General features: G+C 41.7%; 1 protein-coding gene across 1 annotated transcript in view; it reads left to right on the top strand.

Moving 5' to 3' along the window:
* The first annotated feature begins 859 nt into the window (after nucleotides 1-859).
* The window catches only part of b4galt5.L (UDP-Gal:betaGlcNAc beta 1,4- galactosyltransferase, polypeptide 5 L homeolog), a 39,467-nt gene continuing 16,823 nt past the window's right edge, over nucleotides 860-23,503 (top strand). The window contains exon 1 of the mRNA NM_001093399.1: nucleotides 860-1,317. Within this exon, the coding sequence (NP_001086868.1) occupies nucleotides 1,212-1,317 (106 nt within the window). The 5' untranslated portion in view covers nucleotides 860-1,211. The remainder of the gene's footprint in view (nucleotides 1,318-23,503) is intronic.

Raw genomic sequence — 23,503 nt, 5'->3', positions numbered from 1 at the left:
AAGGTTTTTTAACATTGTGCGATCATACGATTTCACTTCGACTTCTAAAAACGTAGCCAAATGTTGGCTATGGGTTCTAGGAGGTCCCCATAGGCTAACATAGCAATTCGGCAGGTTTAAGGTGGCGAAGTCGAAGTTTTTTAAAGAGACAGTACTTCGATTATGAATAGTCAAAGCATTTTCACTTCGAATCAAAGTCGAATTTGGCCTATTTGATGGTCGAAGTACCCAAAAATTACTTTGAAATTCGAAGGTTTTTCAATTCGAATATTACCCTTGATAAATGTGCCCCCTAGACGTGTCGATTTTAACTCTGCAAACACCTGTAACACAGAATTAACTGGGCGATTCACTACAATATGTTGTAGACTTTGATTCCTGCCAAGATTATGGGGTAAGCTTTCATTGTCCTTTAAGTCATTTGTATTTCCATCACTGGGGTCAAGCAAAAGCTGAATAGTGGGGGCAGATGAAGTGAATGTGATCAGTCCTATAGCAGTAATAATAATGATAATAATAATAATAATGAGAAGAACAGAGGGACAGGCTCTTACTCAGCCCTGCTGCTTGTGATACAGAGACAAATGGAGGAGAAGGGCTCATATTGCAGACAGGGTGGAATTAGACACACTCTCCCTTAGCTGCCGGAGCGACATCTAGCGAATCGCACACACTCCCTACACGGCTCCTCCCCGTTTCCTCTTCCTGACACTTTGTAGCAACAGCCAAGTTCTGTGTCTCCGCCCACAAGCATCAGCGCCGCTCCCAGTGAGCAGGCCCCGCCTCCCATTGCCTGTGTCCCTTTCTCCTGAGCTCAGCTCACCCATTCATGCTCTGCTCAGTGTACTGCTGACATCCTGGGGATCCCCTGCTGCTCCTCTCTCCTCTCCTGCTGGGCTCCTCACCCCTCCTCCTCCAAGGGCGCAGCTCTATTCCCCCTTTTTATTTGAAGTAGCCCTATTCATACTGGTTGGCTATTTTCTTTTCATTGTGGCCACCAAGTGCTGATGCCTCCCTGCTGCAGCTAAAGGCTTCCCATCCACCCTCTTCCCTGCAGATCCATCTCAGCCATTGGATTGTGAATCCACAGGACTCACGGCAGCTCCACCTGACATCAGATCCTCCAGCTCTCTGCAGCCCTCCAGCAGCACCTCTTGGCCATTCCAGAGACCCTTCAGCCCAGCAGCAGATTTTAAATGCCTTTCCCAACCATGAAAAGGATTTTGAGGATCCCCAATCGTTCAGTGCTGGCCATCCTCTTCCTCTTTTCCTTGTCCTCCTCTTTCCTCTACTTCATCTATGCTGCCCCTGGAATTGGTAAGTACTATGTTTTAATAGGATTTGTGTTATTCCAGAGGCTGACCTACCCCACCCACCTACCTATCTCTAGATTGTGTGGCCAGATCCTAATTTTTGGGAGCCGGAAGCCTTGCTGCTCATTAGCTTATCATTCTCATTGATTATTGATAATGTTTCATGGATCCTGTGTCGGGTGGAGAGTTGGCTTCATTTTCACTAAGGGACAAATCCTTGTTAAATAAAAATCTCCATGTAAATTTAATTCATTTATACTTCTGGGGGGGGGGATGGGTTGCACCAAATGGTTTGGGCTTTACAGCTAACCTATGGGAACACATTGTGGCATCATCATCATTTATTTATATAGTGCCTGTAGTGCTTTGCAATAATTTATAACAAACGGATCTAAAATATTCTAACAAACAAGGGATATGGAATTCAAATCGGGTCAGAGGGGGCCTGCTTTACAAGAGCCTACAGTCCAGGGCATCCTTATAATGATGACACTGGGAGATTGTCAGCTCTGCTGTTATAATATTTTGAGCTCTTGTTATTATCAGCCTTTCTGCCTAGCAGTGCCGTTGCTGAGAATTATTTTTTTCTGATTTCAGTCGTGTATTATTATGCATAAAGTAATTGGGGTCCAAGATACATAGTTGGAGGTTTCAGCTTCGTTTGTAACAGGCTACACAAGAGGTCAGGTGCAAGTGCTGCGTGTATATTTCATATCATTAATAGCCCCCACCCCTCCATCTCACCTCTGCGGGCTGCTGAGTGACGATGCTGGGCACACAATTTATCTGGACACATTTAGTGGCAACCTTATCACCCGCCGATATTTAGCGAGGGATCTCCGTGACATATCTGCAGAGTCCTCCCTGCGTAAGGCGTGTTTCCTGAAGATGACTCTGGTATGGGAATAAAAAAAATAAATAAAAAGATCTCAGGGGGATTTATGCCTTTCAGGGATTTCTGAATGTAGAAAGGGTAACCATTTGGCTGCTGGATGGGCGCGGAACACCGTTTTCTCTTACGGACTACGTTTTAGGTTTCCCCGTACAGGTATGGGACCTATTATCCAGAATGCTCAGGACCTGGAGTTTTCTGGATAACAGGCCTTTCCGTAATTTGTATCTGCATACCTTAAGTCTATTAGAAAATCATGTAAACATTAAATAAACCCAATAGGCTGATTTAGCTTCCTATACGGTATAATTATACAGTATCTTAGTTGGGATCAAGTACAGGCTATTGTTTTATTATTACAGAGAAAAAGGAAATCGCTTTTAAACATTTGAATTATTCGATTATGGGAGACGGCCTTTCCGTAATTCGGAACTTTCTGGGTTTCCGGAGAACGGATCCCACACCTGTATTATAGTTAATATAACATGGGCAGGATGCTCTTATGTATATGCCTCTGTGAAGTAGAAGAGCTGACACTCTGTAATTGACAGATACCCAGGAAAACTGTCATTCTGGTATAGGAAAGAGAGAATTTAGCCATTTCCCGGGTTATTCTACTGCAGTCTGGGGAGGGGTGACAGGTGATGAACAGGCATTGTGGGAAATGCACAGTGTTCCGAGGCACAGGCATTGGACAGGGTGTACTATCTCATTGGTTGCTTCCAGAAGGCCTATCTCTGTGCCGGCTGTATAACCATATACCTCTGCTGATCTTTGTCCTCTTTCATTATCATGAACACGATACACGGCTGGGTATACGCATGACTGTCCCTGTGCACCATGTGTGCTTGAAGGCGTATTAACTGACACCATGATATCGGTGATGTGCATTCTGCACCCTTTTTTTTTCTTAATTTTTTTTATTCTCCTGCCCTTGCCAAAGCATTGAAACACAAGCAAGCTGAAACTGCTTTTTACTTCCTGCAAAAAATAAAGATATATAAAGGTAATAATAATAATACAGTAAACGCAGTGCAGAACAGTAGAAGGCATTTGCATACCATACGCCAAATTAGCTTTTCTGTGGATACCTGGGAAGTTTGGCCCGACATGCATCTGCTGTTACTCCTTGTAGTGTTGCATGCAACAGAGTCGCATCCAATTATCTTTTTGCAACATTCTGCTGCTTGGCAAATAGCACCTGTGCATTAAAGGAGCGGTTCACCGTCACGTTAACTTTTAGTATGTTATAGAGTGGCCAGTTCTAAGCAACTTTTCAATTGGTCTTTATTTATTTATTTATTTATTTAAGTTTTTACATTAATTACCTTCTACTTCTGACTCTTTCCAGTTTACAAATGGAGGGGGGGGGGTCATTGACCCCATCTAAAAACAAATGCTCTGTAAGGCTACAAATGTAGTTATTGCTACTTTTTTTATTACAGTAAGGGTAAGGCCACACGAGGAGATTCAGGGAGATTCAGAAAGACGAGGCGACTAATCGCCTCGTCTTTTGCGCGACTATAGGTGGCCATACACGGATAGATCCGCTCGTTTGGCGATGTCGCCAAACGAGCGGATCTCCCTCCGATATGCCCACCTTGAGGTGGGCAATATCGGGCTGATCCGATCGTGGGCCCTAGGGCCCAACGATCGGATCCTAGCGTTCGCCAAACGGGCGGTCGGATCGCGGGACCGCATCAACGAACAGATGCGGCCGCGATCCGACGGGATTTTTAATCCCATCCGATCGAGATCTGGCCGACTTTCGGCCAGATCTCGATCGGGGAAGCCCGTCGGGGGCCCCCATACACGGGCCAATAAGCTGCCGACACGGTCTGTCGGCAGCTTTTATCGGCCCGTGTATGGCCACCTTATCTCCCCGAACTGCCTCTGCGTTTTTCCCTATAGGCTAGAATGAAAAGTCGACTGCGCTAATGCACACGCAGCGATGCATTTTCTATAGTCGCCTGAAGTTGCCTCACCTCGTGTGGCCTTACCTTAAAACCCCCCATTTTACGTTTTTCAGGGGACCAGAAAAAAATGGTGTCAAATCAGGGAAATGTATTATGTATAATATATAGGTGGGACCAAAAAACAACAATGAGGGGAAACTTAAAATCAGGGGATCTAAAATTGAGGTTTCACTGTACTCCTCTTTCTATTCAGGCCTCTCCTATTCATATTCCAGTCTCTTATTCAAGTGCATGGTTGCTAGCGGAATTTGAACCATAGCAACCAGATAGCTGAAATTGCAAACTGCTGAAAAAAAAGCTAAATAAGTCAAAAACCACAAATGATAAAACATGAAAACCAATTGCAAATTGTCTCAGAATTTCACTTTCTACGTCATATTAAAAGCTGATTTAAAGGTGAACAACCCCGTAAACCTTCTGCAAACTGGAATAGCCCCCCACTCTTCATACACTATCCCACCCATTTGAATGGCTTCCCATAGCCTTATGCCTTTTTCTATTCATTTCACCGGAGGCACTGATCTGTTAAATGCAAATCCTAATCTGCCCTAATCTTGTTAAAGGAATCTTGTTTTTATCTTTATTTATCTTTTTTTTTAAGGTATCGGGGGGGGGAGGACTTGCATATAAAAAGGAATTTGATGAGAATAGGAATGTGTTATTTGTGTAAGTTGGGGTGCTGTATGCTTTAGTGTGTTAATCTTCCCAGTAGTGATTAAAAGGGGTTGTTCACCTTTAAATGAACTTTTAGTATGATGTAGAGCAGAGGTCCCCTACCTTTTTTACCCGTGAGCCACATTCAAATGTAAAAATAGTTGGGGAGCAACACAAGCATGAAAAAGTCCCTTGGGGTGCTAAATAAGGGCTGTGATTAGCTATTTGGTAGCCCCTATGTCAACTGGCAGCCTACAGGAGGCTCTACTTGGCACTATACTTAGTTTTTTATGCAATTAAAACTTGCTGCCAGGAATTCAAAAATAAGCACTGGGTTTGAGGCCACCGAGAGCAACATCCAAGGGGTTGGAGAGCAACATGTTACTCATGAGCTACTGGTTGGGGATCACTGATGTAGAGAGGGATATTCTGAGACAATTTGCAATTGGTTTCCATTTTTCATTATTTAGCTTTTTTTATTTAGCAGCTCTCCAATTTGCAATTTCAGCAATCTGGTTCCTAGGGTCCAAATTACCCTGCGCTGATTTGAGTAAGAGACTGGAACATGATTAGGCTCTGACTAAAAATAACAATAAATGCGTAGCCTTAAAGAACATTTGTTTTTAGATGGGTTTATGGGTTTAGTAAAGCCCCATTTGAAAGCTATAAGAGACAGAAGAAGAAGGCAAATGATTAAAAAATGATATTAAAAAAAATGGAGACCAATTGATCTTCCAATTGTTGGCACTCTAAAAATACATGGTAATAAAAATAACTTAAAGGACCAGTAACAGCAAAAATGTTCTAAAAAAAAATTTGTTAGTATGCTATGAAAAAAATATGCCAACACATATTAAACTTTAAAATCTCTGTCTTTTTTAAGAAATAACTTACCGAAACTCCACTTGCGCTTCTCTTCAGAAAAGGCGATTTCTCCTCCCTGGCTATCTCCTATAAGGAAGGCAGAGAGGAGAAATCGAGCGCTGCACAATCAATCGCCTTTTTTTGAAGAGGTGCGCAAGAGGAGTTTCGGTAATTTATTTCTTAATAAAGACTTAGCGACTTTAATATGTGTTGATGTATTTTTTTTCATGGCATACTAACAAAATTTTTTTGCTGCTACTGGTCATTTAAAATTGAACCACCCCTTTAAATGCAGAAGGAAGTCGACCCAAATGTGTCATTCATATTATGGTCATGGCACATATAGGGTTTCAGTTTGTGGTTTTTTTTTTCTTTCTACTCAAAGAATGCCCAAAATTGTGCAGACACAGTGAAAAATGTGAGATGCCCTGCGATGTCACTCGGGTGATGCAGAGCTGTAGGTAAGGCTGTGGGCATTATCTCCATTAACTTTGACTTGGAAGTGCCTGTTGCAGGTGAATAATAATTAAAAAATCAATGTTCAGTGTCACACAAACTGCACCAGGGGGTATCCAGCAATTTTTATTCACTTTGGATCATTTTATCCCCTATCCTCAGTGCTAAAGAATAATCCAATTTGCCCTGTGAGCCTTTAGGGCAGAGACACACGCTGTAATTTCGGGAGATTAGTCGCCCAGTGCTAAATCGATTCTTCTTCTGGCGACTTATCTCCCTGAACTGCGTCCCCGCTGGCTAGAATGTAAATCGCCGGCGGGATTGCACTCTGAACGCTTCCAAAGTTGCGAAAAGCCATTTTCCAAAAGCAATTAACATTCTAGCCGGCGGGAAGGTAGTCTGGGGAGATAAGTCGCCCGAAGAAGAAGCGATTTGTCACTGGGCGATCTCCTGAAATAGCAGTGTGTGTCTCTGCCCTTAGTTTAAGGCAGAAATGTAGGGCAATTTGGGACACTTTGATGCCACAGTCTAAACATGCAACTTAACACCAACATTGCTACATAAACCATGAGTATGCTCATGATAATGCTCACTATTGATACACTGTATTCTGCTGAGCATGCTGGGAGCTGAACAACATACACAGCTGGGCTGCTTGATACCCCTTTGCTTTATTAAGATGTTGATTGCAGAAGGGCATGAGGTCAAGAAACACTTGTAGGGTTTGTTACAAGGGGAAGTGTGCTCCTTGCTTGCATTTTACTGATAATAGAAATGGGGGGGGGAGGGGTTGCTTTAAATTAACATGAACAGGAACGGACAAGAGAAGGATTGTCTTTTCGGAAAACCTATTTACTAGGGATACACCGAATCCACTATTTTGGATTCGGCCGAACCCCCGATTCCACTATTTTGGATTCGGCCGAATACCGAACCGAATCCGAACACTAAATTGCATATGCAAATTAGGGGTGGGAAGGGTGGAAGGATTCGGCCGAATCCTGCTGAAAAAAGCCGAATCCCGAACCGAATCCTGGATTCGATGCATCCCTACTATTTACGCATAACAAGGATGCTAATGCAATAGACAGGAGTGAAGGCAAACCTTGCTGATGTTTATCGTATATTGTTTACTGTTCACGTGGAGTGTGTGTAGTTAAACATAAACATGGGATACTTCCCCTTTAAGTCCTATCGATGCCTGTATGTATTTATTTATTGCTTTTGCCTTTATTTACAAAACTCCCTAGAGGCCTTCTGTGTTCATGTCAGAATGAGCTTGGGGCTGACTGTACTACTACAGGTATGGGACCTGTTATCCAGAATGCTCGGTACCTGGGGTTTTCCGGACCATTCGGTAATTTGGATCTACTAGGAAATCATGTAAACATTAAAGAAACCCAATAGGCTGGTGTTGCTTCCAATAAGGATTAATTATATCTTAGTTGGGATCAAGTACAAGCGACTGTTTTATTATTACACAGAAAAATGAAATTGTTTAAAAAAAAATGTGGATAAAATGGAGTCTAAGGGAGACAGCCTTTCCGTAATTTGGAGCTTTCTGGATAACTAGTTTCCAGATAACGGATCCCTTACCTGTACTACAAATATTTTAAGGGGAACCTCACCTAAAAAGTATTATTTGTATAATGCAAATGCTGTTTCCGATATTCATTCACTAAAAAAGTTACATCTAAATGGCTGTGTTTGCCTTTGTTTTCTGGTTCTGTCTCAAAGTCCATTTTCCTTCAGGACGGTTGATTACCTGCCTTCTGTTATATTGTTTCAGGAGTCTGAACTAGCAGTGCCAGGAATAGAGCTAACCAGAGAGATACTGCTTTCAGTAGCAATACCCTTTACAAATAACTTTTAAAATCAATCGGTAATGAATACATATTGGAAAGATGCTTAGAATAGAATTGTCTTTCATAAGGCAAAAACAGTTTTGGAAGGAGTTCCCCATTAATGTTTTATTTGTATTAGGGATGCACTGAATTCTGGATTTGGATAAAGACCCACCATTTCCGGCAGCACAGAGTATTGATTTGGTTCTGTATTCATTAAGGGAGATTCTGAGGTTCGTCCAAATATCACGCATGTGGGTTGGGTGAATCCCTAATTTGTATGTTGTTATAGGGTTTTTTTTTAAAGGGGAAAATGTAATATGAGCATCAGCATACTGAAATAAGAAACTTTCTAAATACAATCAATTAAATATTCTGCATCGTTTCTGAAATAATCAAATTCATGATCACTTTCCCTCTATTTTAGCTTCTGTTTCTCTTCATTCTCTCTTCATGCAGCAGTTGGGTGTCAGATATTCATTGACAGTTAGATCCAATATATCTTATAGGGGGGCTTCCTTTCCTAGCAGATAAATTAGAGCTCACTCAAGTAACTGATTTCAGTACAAACAAAATCTTACAAAACAACTGCCTTTTGCACAAATCCTGCATGTAGAGAGACATAGTGGGACATTCACTAAGAATCGTAGTTGCCCAAATTCACTAAAATCCGAAGTTGCGCTCAGGGGAAGCGTAAGGTTGCAAAGTTGCGCTAGCATTGATTTGCTAAGCAAAGCGAAGTTACGCTAGCAATGGTTAATTTGTATACGGCGCCAAATTCAAATTTCAATGGAAGTATTCGTAGCAGCACTACACAAGCCTGGGAAACCTTCAAAACATCAAATAAAATTTTCATTTTGCCCTACACATGTGCCCACTGTATATTTAAGTTGCCATGAGTTAGGAAATGTAGGGGGGAAGGAGGGGAGCCCCAAAAAATGTTTGGATCGTTTTCAGCCTATCACCCATAATAAAGAAAAAACGCCAGCGTTTTTTGGGACTTAGAATTTTTTTTTGAAGCAATCCCTATCTACTCTATTGTGCTTCGCCTGGTCTGAGGCGGTGAAGGAAGTCTAGCGTAAAAGGTAGCGTACAGAACAATGCGCGCGTTAGTGAATTTGCGTAGTTATGTCCAATGTGCAAATTCGCCAGGCGTAGGGGTTGAAGTAACACTAGCGAAGTTACGCCAGCATCCGTTAGTGAATTTGCGAAGTAACAAAAATGCCCAACGCTAGCGAATTCACGCTAGCGTTAGGCGCTTCGGCGCTTAGTGAATTTGCCCCATGATGTCTGGTGAGTTTAAAAGAGTGAGATCTAATACATCTTCTAGGCAAAATGGGTCCCCCTATAAGATATATTGGATCTAACTGTCAATGAATATCTGACACCCAACTGCTGCATGAAGAGAAAATGAAGATAAACTTGGATTATTTAAGAAACGGTACAGAGTTTTTAATTGAATGTATTTATGATGTTTCAGTATGCTGAAGCTTATATTAAATTTTTGCGAAAGTTCCCCTTTAAAGTTTCCAAAGCCCTGTGTGTTGTACCACAATTCTTTGCAACTCTGTTGTACAGTAGCTGAGGTTGAATCAAGACTGAGAACAAAGCCCAACTGCATGTTTGCTGTGGATCAAGTGTGTATTTGTGCATGCACCACTGTGTGTATTTGTATATAGACACAATCTCGGCCTCCCGTTGGAATCTGGAGAGAGTGCGGCCTCCAGGCGTTCCGGAACGCACTAATGTTAGCAGTCAGGTGAAATGTGCTGAGTGAACAGTTTGGGAGAAGGGAGGGTCACATCTATCCGGCAGATTGCTTTCAGCTGCTGGGGCTAAATTGGCTGCGACCTCCAATATAATAAAACTCTTACAGTGTTTAGCCATCAGCATTTTCTCTCCCACAGACCCATGCCTACCATGTGTTTTCTTGTTGTCCGCAGGGACACCGCGGTGGGGGGTAGAAAAAGTCTCTTGGGTTTCACTGCCAATAGTAAAAAGCACTTTAGGATGCCAGTGCCAATAATATAAAATGAGCTTCCTCTCTGGATTTGTAGCTCAGGGTTACTATTATTGCACTTATTTACCATCCAGGGTAGGTAAATAAACCGTCGCTAAAGGGGAACCTGCTTTTATGTTGCATTTACCATCATTTTTAATTGTCCCATATAATAACAGATTTGTAATGTAAGGTGATTTCATAGCAATTACCTTTTACCAGTCTGCTGTTTGAAAGCAAATATATCTGGTTGCTATAGGTTACTAGACCTGATGCAAATGTTACACCTGCTCTTATGTTACCCTCTTATTGGCACGTTACTTGTCAACATATTTGTGTTTATATTAGTAGAAATCATATTTCTTTCTATCTGCCTATCAATCTATCCATCCTCTATCTATATACTGTATCATCTCTCTATCTATAATCAGTAATCTATCTATCTAGCCTCTATCCTCTATCTATATATCATCTTTCTATCTATATACTATATCATCTATCTATCTTTCTATCTCTCTATAATCAATAAACTATCTATCTTCTATCTATATATCATTTATCTATCTCTCTATAATCAATAATCTATCTGTCCTCTATCTATCTATATATCATCTATATACTGTATCATCTATCTCTCTCTCTCTCTCGCTCTCTCGCTCTCTCGCTCTCTCGCTCTCTCGCTCTCTCGCTCTCTCGCTCTCTCGCTCTCTCGCTCTCTCGCTCTCTCTCTCTCTCTCTCTCTCTCTCTCTCTCTCTCTCTCTCTCTCTCTCTCTCTCTCTCTCTCTCTCGCTATAATCAATAATCTATCTATATATCATTTATGTACTGTATCATACTTTATCATCTCTATCTATTTAAAGGGGAGGTAAAGCATTTTCCTCCGCATTCTAACACGTACATGCAACGGTGTGAGTAGTCAGTCTTAGTAGAATTGATAGGTTTTTTTTCTCCTGCACTACCCTTTGGGGGAATGATTTATAACTGTCCATAGGGGAAGTCAGGGAGAAGGGCCCATGTGTATGAACCGTAATTGAAGGCAACCTGTAGTCCTGGGAAGGCACATGTACACTTGTTTGGTTCAAGTGGAAATGTCTCAGATAGTCAGACCTATTGCTGAGATCAAATGACCCTTTAGCTTGAAAACCAGATGAGATGAAAAAGGAACATTTTATTTTTTTGCTAAAACCAAGGGGAGGGATAGTTGGCCACTTCCTCTCAGAAACTAGCCATTGGTTTACTGTCAATATGGGAAAGGCACTGCTCTGGTTTCTTGCTGAATCTTTATCCTCCAACAACCGCACGTGAGGTTGCAGTAGCTGAACCTGTTTGCCTCCTGACTCCCGAGCTGTGACACTCGCTGTAAGACTGCTTTTGTTCCGGAATCTCTTAGCTAAATAAACTTGTTTTGGTGCCAAAGAGTTCATTCAAAGGGGCAAGTAGCCTGTGTTAAAGACTCAACGTTGCAATGTGCAGAGTTTAAAGAGACTTTAAATGGACTTCAAATTTGTATGGTGGTCATACACTATCAGATATCAGGTTAATCCAAATGTTTGGCCCTAGGGCTGAACGATCGGATGACAACGAAGTCATTGGGTTCCGACCGGTCGTAGGACTGCATCAACTAGCCGATGTGGTCCTCGATCTAAGGAAAAACCAAACCTGCCTGATCGATATATGGCTGATTTTTGGGCTGATATCGATCGGGGAGACACGTCAGAAGCCCCACGAACAGGCAGATAAGCTTCCAAATCAGTCTTAAGGATCGATGTTTCCAGCTTTAATCTGCCCGCATATGGCCACCTTTAGGGTGGTGGCAGACGGGGCGATTAGACACTCCGCGACAAATCTTCTCTACTGCGGGCGACTAATCTGTATGCCTTCCCACATGCAAGATGTAATACGAATCTCTTTTGATTTCCGAAGTTGCCTCACGAGGGAGGTTCGGGCATCTTGGGTAATATGAAGCGATTAGTTTGTCACCCCGTTGGCAAAAATACGAACCGCATTTTGAGGAGATTAGTCACCTAATCTTCCCATACACGGGCCGACAAAAGCTGCCGACAGACCGAGTTGGCAGCTTAGTGACTTGTGTGTGGGGCCCCTCGACAGGCTTCTCCGATGTATATCAATCTGGCAGGGGTAAAAATCCCATCAGATCTCGGACTGCATCTGTTCGTTGATGTGGTCCCGCAATCTGATCAGCTGTATTGCTTCATTATGATCCGATCGTAGGGCCCTTGATTGGATCAGCCCGATATAGCCCACCTTGAAGGTGGGCATATCGGGGAAAGATCTTCCCGTTTGTCGAAATCGCCAAACGATCGGATCTCTGTGTAAGGCCACCTTTAGAGTCCCTAATCTTTCCCCTATCAATACGCCGTAAAATCCAGGGGCATAGTAACTTCTGTATACCTGGTTTTATTTCTATCAGAGCCATGGTTGCTCTTATGAGGAGATCCAGTCCAAATGCTCATTATTCTCCAAATTGTCAGTGATTATGGTGGAAAGCAAAATAATTTTTCCTGGGGTCAAAACATCTCTTGTACACTATATGTATATCAAAAGTATCTGGAGACTTGGCTGTCCAATATCTCATTCCCAAACCAAGTATCCTCCCTTTGCTGCTATAACAGTCCCTGCTCTTCTGGGAATTGTCCTACTAGCTGGTAGAACATTGTTGCTGGGAGTTACTTCCATTGAGCAACAGAAAAACCTCCTGTTGGCTCGAGGACTGCAATTGGTTGGTTGATGCGGTCCTCTAACCTCCCGTATTCTTCTCATTGTGATCCTATTGTTGGGCTCTAGGGCCCACGATCGGATCAGCCCAATAATACCCACCACAAGGTGGGAATATCGGGGAGAAATCGGCGAATCTCTGTATTTATGGCCAGTTTTAAGTTATGTTTTACTAGAACCTCCGGACCTGATTGGCTATGTATTATATTTCTTTTTGGGTATATACGTTTTTAGCAGGAATTCATGACATGAGAGTGCAGGACTCCTATTTTATTATATTTAGTGTATTCGAGGCAATTTGTGCAGGAGGAGAGATTATACTATACGTATCTGTTTGTGACACTCGTAAATCTCCATGTTGCAACAATGTTTGATTGCTGTTTACTTTCCCATAGTGGGTAAACAGAGGAAATCCAGTAAATTCTCACATATCGATACAACTGGAGGAGGAGGAGTGTTTTATTCAAAGATGGGTTTCTTTTTTTTCAGAGAACCCATTCCAAAGATGTATTGGAAGGGATAATGTACCCCCTACTGTAAATGATAAGGATATTAGAAGTCACTGAGGGATTCTGTGACCATATAAAGACACAAGGCTGCAGGCTGAGTTATACAGGGAACTATGAGTATCACTCATGTATAATAAGGGATAATGTACCCCCTACTGTAAATGATAAGGATATTAGAAGTCAGTGAAGGGTTTTTCTGTGACCATATAAAGGTATAAGGCTGCAGGCTGAGTTATACAGGAGACTCTGAGTATCACTCATGTATTATAAGGGATAATGTACCCCCTACTGTAAATGATAAGGATATTAGAAGTCACTGAGGGGTTCTGTGACCATATAAAGACACAAGGCTGCAGGCTGAGTTATACAGGGAACTCTGAGTATCACTCATGTATTATAAGGGATAATGTACCCCCTACTGTAAATGATAAGGATATTAGAAGTCACTGAGGGGTTCTGTGACCATATAAAGGCACAAGGCTGCACACTGAGTATTTTTTTATATCATTTATTGAAATCCAAGTTCATATTTTACACCTTTGGTAAAGTGTGTTTTTATTACAGAAACTTCTCAGTGAACCGTGAGACACAAGTGACCTCGCACCTTGATAAGAAAATAATTCACAGGCTATTCAGGCAGGCTAATATTTACCAAATCCACAGAGAATTAGATTATATCAATGCCTAGTATTCATTTCACCTTTTTGCCGAGGTTGATTTGAATTTCCATTACAAATGGGAAAGAAATGAAAGCAATCGGTCCAGATGTAAGGCAAATCACAAACAAATAAAAAGCTGATCTTTTTTTTTTGACAGTGGCAGACTTATATTGTTTGGCGATGGATCCAGCTGAAACCTGGCACTGCTCTGAATTCCTAGCCTGATGCTATCTGCTCTGTTTTGTACATAGACAGGCATTTCTGCAAACGTATGTGAGTTCACTGATTGGTAGGGAGTGCCCAAAAGCTTGTTGGCTCCTGTTAAAACTCTCCCTAGTGAGTGTGAATGTGATAGAGCTTTTGTAAGCTCCTCTGGGGCAGGGACTGATGTATAAAGATGTATAGCTATGGGATCTGTTATACGGAAACCCGTTATGCAGAAAGCTCAGAATTACCAACAGGCTGTCTCCCATAGACTCAATTTTATCAAAATAATCCACATTTTAAAAAATGATTTCCTTTTTCTGTGTAATAATAAAACAGTACCTTGTACTTGATCCCAACTAAGATATAATTAATCCTTATTGGAAGCAAAACCAACCTATTGGGTTTATTTATTGTTTACATGATTTTCTACTAGACTTAAGGTATGAAGATCCAAATTACAGAAAGATCCATCTAGAAAACGCCAGGTCCCAAGCATTCTGGATAACCGGTCCCATACCTGTTTAATATCTGTACAGTGCTGTGTAATATGTCAGTGCTATTTAAATTAAGTACAGTACAAGTTAGGGATCCAGGATTCGGTTTGTGATTCAGCCTTTTCCAGCAGGATTCGGATTTTGGCGAATTGAATCCGAATCCTAATTTGCGTATGCAAATTAGGGGTGGGGAGGGAAATTGCATGACTTTTTGACAACAATGAAGTAAAAAATGTTTTCCCCTTCCCACCCCTAATTTGCATATGAAAATTAGGATTCATATTGGGTTCGGTATTCACCCAAATCTTTCCCATAGGATTCGGGGGTTTGGCCGAATCCAAAATAGTGGATTCAGTGCATCCCTAGTACAAGTATAGGACCTGTTTTGCAGAATGCTCGGAATCGGGGGGTTTCCAGATAACTGATCTTCCCGTAATTTGGATCTTCATACCTTAAGGCTACTAGAACATCAAACCCAATAGGCTGGTTTTGCCTCCAAAAAGGATTAATTATATCTTAGTTGGCATCAAGTACAAGCGACTGTTTTATTATTATTATTATTATTATTATTATTATTATTATTATTACAGAAACCAAGGAAATTATTTTTAAAAATTTGGATTATATGAATAAAAGGGAGCCTATGGTAGGCGGTCTTTCTGTAATTCGGAGCTTTCTGAATAACGGGTTTCCGGATAACCGATCCCATACCTGTAGTTGTATTATTGCTCATGCTGACATATTGCTGGAAACCCTGCAGTTACCAGAAAGCATATGGCTTAGCTTTTCTTTCAGGCTTGGGAATCTATAATTGCCTGGGGAACAGCTGATCCCTTTTGCAAGCGGTGACGTCCGTTTCACTCGCAGGTTAATTCTGTACAGAAACACTGCGTTTGTCCATCACACCCTGTAAGTAAAGAGGGGAAAAAAGATTTAAAAGCTGTCTCGTAAATATTTGTGTCATAGCCCCGCCCCTGAAGCCACAACTCCGCCCATTACATTACGGTCCGTCCCCCAGTCCGGAGTTAAACGTTCCAAACCCATACTTATATAGGTTACTTAGAATTGCATTTGGGTTCATTATGTAAAAAGAAAAAAAAAAATGTTTTTGGGTGCTGTTCTCCGTTAAAGGAGTTGTTTGCCTTTAAATGAGCTTTTAATATGATGTAGGGAGAAATATTCTGAGACCATTTGCAATTGGTTTTCTTTTTTTATTATTTGTGGTTTTTTATTCAGCAGCTCTCAAGTTTGCAGTTTCAGCCATCCAGTTGCTAGGGTATGAATTACCCTAGCAACCATGCATTTATTTGAAAAATTTATTGTGTGCACTGAACTTTTCTTCTCTGCATATTAGTGCTATATTGCTACTCGGGCAGTACCTATGATTATAGAGAATCTTTGCACAGAACTAGAACTCCCACCTTCAGCGGTGTAATGCTTCCCTACTCAGGTGCACTCTTTTTATCCCGGTAGCAATGCAGCACAAAAGGATACAGCCTTGGGATTTTCCTGGAGGTTAATAAGTTTAGGATCATCTCGGAGGTTTAACTACAGTCAAAGCAACATTGCTTATCCCTTGATTAGGCCCATACTCTAATCCCATGCAATCTTTTTAACTGAGCAGCACATTGATGTCATTTGCTCATCTCACTGATCTTGAGCTTCTGTTACGCACGACCCTTCCGACTGACCACCCAGTGTAGAATTTCAGCCACTTAACTTCTCCATGTTATACATTAATTGTTTTCATTATACAGTGAGTGATGCATATATTTATATTTATACATATGGGTGGGAGGTGCCATATTGTTTCCCTTAGACAGTACAGTATGAGTGTATAGCTTATTGTGTGCCCAGAACATTCCTTCTCTGTATATTTGTATTTATACATATGGGAAGGAGGTGCCATATTGTTTCCCTCTTAGACAGTACAGTATGAGGGTATAGCTTATTGTGTGCCCAGAACATTCCTTCTCTGTATATTTGTATTTATACATATGGGAAGGAGGTGACATATTGTTTCCCTCTTAGACAATACAGTATGAGGGTATAGCTTATTGTGTGCCCAGAACATTCCTTCTCTGTATATTTGTATTTATACATATGGGAAGGAGGTGCCATATTGTTTCCCTCTTAGACAGTTCTGTATGAGGGTATAGCTTAGTGTGCCCAGAACATTCCTTCTCTGTATATTTGTATTTATACATATGGGAAGGAGGTGCCATATTGTTTTTCTAGGACTATTGAAATCCAAGCATCTGGCCTGTAGGAAAGGCCTGCCTTAGACTGTAGAATATAAAGTTATAACTTGCACGCCATTTCCCTTAAGGGTAAGGCCAACGAATCGGAAAACGAATTGCCGCGTGTGATTAGCGTCTGCGTTTTTCCATTTTAGCCGGCGCAGAGTGAGGCTACAGATTGGCAACAGAATCTTTTTTTTTTTTCTTGTTACGCCCCATACAATATTGCTGTAGCTTATACTCTTACCGGCCTCTGACTTAATTCCTTATCTCATGAGTACAAGGTTAAAAGTCTCTGAATTACCCTTGTTTTCATGAAGTTTTATTGCTTTCAGTAAATAGCTAGGCATGAGCGGTGTCTCTCTCTGTCCCTTCATTACTTATGTTGGATGGGCCCTTCACTTATCACGGGTAACTTTCCCTTGAGTTTCCCACTGTCAAAGATGAACATACAGAATTACATACAAAGAAAGCAATAACCTATACAAGAAGTGAAGAGCCCCCCCCCCCCCCGCCAAAGAGCTGCCACTTACTTTGGCCTAATAAAAATCTTTTCTTTTTTTTTTCTTTTTTTTTTTTTTGTAATTCTTGCACTTAAAAGGCTAGTGAAATTAAAAGTCCTTTAATTTTGGAATTTTGAAGCAAATTCTTATCTGTAAACTCGAGACACAGACTGCAGTTGGGGGATGTGTATTTAAACAAAATCCTTTCATAATTTTCTATTTAAAGAAAATCCTTCAACTGCTAAAGTAATATTTACCATATGCACAAGTCCCTCCTCCTTTTGTATAATTCTTAGTCTTTCCTTCAAGAGTTCATTCAGATGGGTGTGTTGCTCCTACGTACTGAACCTGCGTGTGACTGCATTTACATGTGCAAAAGAAACTCCATTCAAGTAGAATGCGACTTTTCAGCATTTCAAAACTTGCAGCGTAGCATTAAAGAAAAAGGCAACTTCATTAAAAGGAACACTCGCATTGGCATCAACGGGGCTTCCACATTCCATAACTTAAAGGGGATGTAAACCCATAAATAAAATGCTGTCCAATGAAAAAATGATGTCATCCTGAGCAACTTTCCAATAGCCATTCATTTTAAATGTTTCATGGTTTAAAAGTTATGTGTCAATGTAATTGCTATTGAAAGCGGCCATTTCTGGCTTTCTGGTCTTGTCTTGAAACAATGTATAAAAAGTCTCAACCAGGAGCAATGGGAGGAAGCCACAGACTCTGCTTATAATTTCTTGATCTCAATAAAGGTGGCCATACACAAGAACATCTGCTTGTTTGGCGAGCCCACTTACGGTAGGGCGATATCCAATTACAGCAAAGAGAATGGGCGCCGACGGGTCGTAGGACTACTAGGGTTGCCACTTTTTTTTCTTGCAAAAACGGGTAGGGGGGTGGGCTGATGACATCAGGGGGCGAGTGATGTCAGAGGCAGGACTGATGATGGTGCAATCAGCTGATCACCATGTCATTCACTCCTGGATTTCCTAATTTGGAAATCCGGACAGGAACTTTTCAACTGGGCAACTCTTCCAAAATCTGGGCTTTCCAGAAGAAATCTGGACAAGTGGCAACCCTGGCATCAACTAGCTGATCTGGTCCTTGATCGCAGGAAAAATCAATCCCGCCCGATCGATAGCTGATTTTTTGGCCAGATTATAATTGGGGGACCCGTCAGAAGCCCCCACACATGCGAAGCTGTTGTCATGGCAATGGAGCATCAGAGAGCTGGGATTGCAGGTAATTAGGGCCTTTTTCATTATATTTGCAGCTATTCTAGACTCCAGCTGGGACCAGAGGTGGCCCGCCACTTGTCCTCGGCCCGGTAGTTGGGGACCACTGTTCTAAAGAACCGATATCGGCAGCATAGTTTGCCACCTTAAGGGACCAGTTTATACAATATAAATTCCTCCACCAAATCTGTGTGACCCAGATTAAACTCAGAAGGATGACGATTTATGCCCCTGCTGCAAATCCCCCGGACTCCATCAAGTTGAACCTTTCAAATATATCTATCTATCTATCTATCCTGCCTAACAGCAGAGGAAGTCAAAATGTCATGTATCGGCAACAGAATTCCACATCTTCACAGCTCTAAAACCCCTTCCGAATATTTAGATGGAACCTCCTTTCTTCTAAAGGAATTGTCAGATGGAAAGACCTACTGGTAAATAAAGCATTCGAGAGATTATTATATGATCCCCTTATATATTTATACATAGTTATCATATCTCCCCTTTAGGGCTAATCCACACGAGGAGATTCGGGGAGATTTTGTCGCCTGGTGACCGCCTCGTCTTTTGAGCGACTATCTCCCCTTGCCCTCTCGACTCATCTCAGGAGACTATAGTAAATGCATCGCCGCGTGTGCATTAGCGCAGACGACTTTGCATTGTAACCTATGGGGAAAAACGCTGAGGCAGTTCGGGGTGGTCGTCGTAGACCCGAATCTCCTCGTGTGGCCTTACCCTAAGCGCCTCTTCTCCAGTGAGTGAACATCCCCAATTTGGCCAGTCTTTCCTCATAGCTAAGATTTTCCATATCATTTAGCAGCTTAGTTGCCCTTCTCTGTACCTTATTCTCTCATAATCCAATAATGTCCTGTTAGAGCGCATATGGTGTTGGATTGTCCGCTAATACAGAAACTCTGAATTCTAATGGGAATTCTAGCTGCTGATCTAGGGACACCACAGGTAATGAACCCAGAGGTTTGCCTCCTAGGGGTGATTGAAGATTTAATTTCCACCAATACGACTAGAACCTGCCTCCGCACCCTCTTGTTTTATGCACTGGATGGGGCAAACTCTTCCATCAACAGGTGTTGATCCGTTATCCAGAAACCCATTATTAGGGATGCACCGAATCCACTATTTGGGATTCGGCCGAATCCCCGAATCTTTTCGTGAAAGATAATGCCGAATTCTGAACAGAATCCCAATTTGCATATGCAAATTAGAGACGGGAATGGAAAAAAAGAATGTTTTACTTCCTTGTTTTGAGAGGAAAAGTCATTTGATTTCCCTTCCCACACCTAATTTACAAATGCAGTTTCAGATTCGGTTCGGCCACACACAAGGATTCGCCTAATCCGAATCCTGCTTAAAAAGGCTGAATCCCGGACCGAATCCTGGATTTAGTGCATCCCTACCCATTATCCAGAAAGCTCAAAATTACAGAATGCCCATTTCCCATAGACTTAATTTTATCCAAATAATCCAAAGTTTTAAAAATGATTTCCTTCTTCTCTGTAATAATAAAACAGTACCTTGTACTTGATCCCAACTAAGATATAATTAATCCTTATTGGAGGCAAAACCAGCCTATTGGGTTTATTTAATGTTTACATGATTTTCTAGTAGACTTAAGGTATTTTTAGAGAAAGATCTATTATCTCGAAAATAAAGGTAGGAAGATCCAAATTACAGAAAGATCTGTTATCCTCCAGAAAACCCCAGGTCGCAAGCATTCTAGATAACAGGTCCCATACCTGTACTTGATCCCAACTAAGATATAATTAATCCTTATTGGAGGCAAAACCAGCCCATTGGGTTTATTTAATGTTTACCGTATATTATTTTCTATTAGGCCTAAGGTATTTTTAGAGAAAGATCTATTGTCATCATCATTTATTTATATAGCGCTGTCAAGATACGCAGTGGTTATCTATTATCTGGAAATCTCCAGGTCCCGAGCATTCTGGATAACAGGTCCCATGCCTGTAATACTGTATGGAGAAGACTGGTAGGCAGCGCGCTCCCACTGATTAAACTCCCCTATGAAACCAGAGGGGCAAACGAAAAAAGTGAAACATTTTTTGGGGGGCGGGGCTTGGTCTGATATAAACTCCCTAGGATGTAGCCGGACAGCGTCTAACAATTATTGTTATTACTAATAAATGTCCCAATACTGATGAACCGGGATAAGGCAATAACATGCCCTCTATGATACCTATGTGCATTTTAAAGAACACCATATAATACTGCATGCTTTGTTTATTTTTATTTGTTAAACCAGTAAAATAAAGATATACTTTAAAAAAAAAAAAAGTTTCAGGACCGAACCAAAGAGCAAAAAATGGCTGCTTCTAATAGCAGTTCCTTTCACACGTAACTTTTAAACCGTTGCAAATGTGCAATGAATGTATATTGGAAAGGTGCTCAGAATTACAATCTTTTATTGTGTAACATTCGACTTTTGGATTTACACACCCTTTTAACTGAACGGCTACAGTTGATGAGGGTCTCAAAGGGCATACAGGTTGGCGACTGTGTTGTACGTTGGCACTGGATAAATAGCTGCTTTGTGGGCCAGCACATCAGCACCCACATTGCTGCCCATGTCTCGCGATCTAATCAGGAGAGTGTTGCCATGCAGACTGACCTTCACAGTCATTCACATCCCGGGCCATTAAATAGATTAATGTTCTGGAGTGGAGCAGAAGGCTTCTTTTTCTTTGGCCTCAGCTCATCTCAAAGACTTGGAGGGCGTTCAAACGTGTGACGTGTGCAGCGTGTGAATTAGTGTGTGATGAATACGTATGGATTGTTGCACGCTAGAACTAGAATAATAGTTAACATTACTATACTACATTAGTCTCATGGTGGCTTCTAAACGGTGGAAGTGGGTCCCCAGTCAGAATGTTTTATTTGGGGGGGAGTTCCTGCTGACAGTATGGACTCCCTCGACACCAGCAGGTAAAACCACTGGGTTTGGGTTCTTTTCCACGGCTGGTGCAGAGTACATCTCAAGTGACATGGGTACAGCCTCTGCTAATGGGCAATGCAGTTTATTTTAACATTTTGCTCATACCACATGGGGTGTACTATGTTTGCACAGAAGGATACCATAAAGTACTATTGGCAATTCAGCAGGTACAATCCCCTAAATTTACTCATAGTCTGTACAGAGAGATCCCATAAAACTATGGCAGCATAGATATTCCCCTGTACTAAGCACAATTCAGCAGGAACAGTCCCCTAAGTTTGCTCATAGTCTGTACAGAGAGATCCCATAAAACTATGACAGCATAGATATTCCCCTGTACTAAGCACAATTCAGCAGGAACAGCCCCTAAGTTTGCTCATAGTCCTGTACAGAGATAGTCCCATAAAACTATGGCAGCATAGGTATTCCCTGTACTAAGCACAATTCAGACAGGAACAGGTCCCTACAGTTTGCTCATAGTCTGTACAGAGAAGATATCATAAAACTATGGCAGCATAGGTATTCCCTGTACTAAGCACAATTCAGCAGGAAAACAGCCCCTAAGTTTGCTCATAGACTGTACAAGAGAGATCCATAAACTATGGGCAGCGATAGAGATATATCCTGACTAAGCACAAAGTCAGGCAAGGAACAGTCCCCCTAAAGTTTTGGCTCATAGTCTTACAGGAGAGATCCCATAAAACTATGGCAGCATAGGTATTCCCCTGTACTCAAGCACAATTCAGGCAGGAACAGACCCCTAAGTTTGCTCATAGTCTGATAACAGAGAGACCCCATTAAACTATGGCAGCATAAACTATGGCAGCATAGGTATTCCCCTGTACTAAGCACAATTCAGCAGGAACAGTCCCTAAGTTTGCTCATAGTCTGTACAGAGAGATCCCATAAAACTATGGCAGCATAGGTATTCCCTGTACTAAGCACAATTCATCAGGAACAGTCCCCTAAGTTTGCTCATAGTCTGTACAGAGAGATCCCATAAAACTATGGCAGCAGGAACCATCCTCTACACTTGGCAGTTGGGCATTTGGAGGAGATTAGTCACCCGCAAAAAATGTGATTTCTCACAGGAGGACTAATATCCTTATGTGTCATTGCCCTTATACTTTTGAGTCAGATAAGGCTGAAACCAAGGAAGGGGCACATTGTGTGTGAGTGTGTACCTACATGACTTCATCTGTTTACACAATGTTGCTGAATTCTGTTCAGCTGACTGGGTTTTAGGAAAGCAGTCGGTACAGGTGCTTGCTGGGAGTGTAGTGCAGAGCGTAGGTGGGAGGTGTGGTAGTGTGTATTGTAAGGCAAGATGCAGAACTGTCCACTCCCCAGGTTTTCCAGGCGTCACCAGTCTGGTGCAGATCAGTTGTTCCAGGGGGCATGGCATAAAATAATCCCAGAAACCAACTATAGGAGTTTGACATCTCGCGTGGGATAGTGGGTGCAGTAAGGTGGTGCCAAGGAAGGTGCTGTAACTGGCATAGTGTTTGCAGTATGGCAGCTCCCGCTCATAAAGGGGGCTCTATGCACAAAGTAAGCTGTGCTTTCACTCTCTCTCTGTGTGGAGGAAACACAACAGACTGGGCAGCAGGCCAGTTACTCACAGGGTGAGAGATAATGTGAATATAAAGTGGTACATCACGTGTTCCAGTGGCTTATCCTGGCGATGGCAGTGTGATCTGATGACTTTATATGGTTCTTTTATATGTCTTACTAATATCCATCTTATTTAAAGGGCAACAAAGCCCCCCAGAATTGATATGGGCAATGTCGTAGACCTGCTGAACATAAACAAACATACAGCAGCCCTGCGACCCCCCCCCCCCCAAAGAAAATATAAAATGCCTTTATATTCTTGTGATCTTAAATTCCTGGCATACTCCGCCTGACAGAATCTGTGTGGTTCACCTTTAAGGTAACTTTTAGTAT

This window comes from Xenopus laevis, chromosome 9_10L (assembly GCF_017654675.1).
Source record: "Xenopus laevis strain J_2021 chromosome 9_10L, Xenopus_laevis_v10.1, whole genome shotgun sequence".
Classification (NCBI taxonomy): domain Eukaryota; kingdom Metazoa; phylum Chordata; class Amphibia; order Anura; family Pipidae; genus Xenopus; species Xenopus laevis.
Note: the sequence above shows the minus strand (reverse complement) of the source record. Positions and strands in the feature narration are given on the sequence as shown.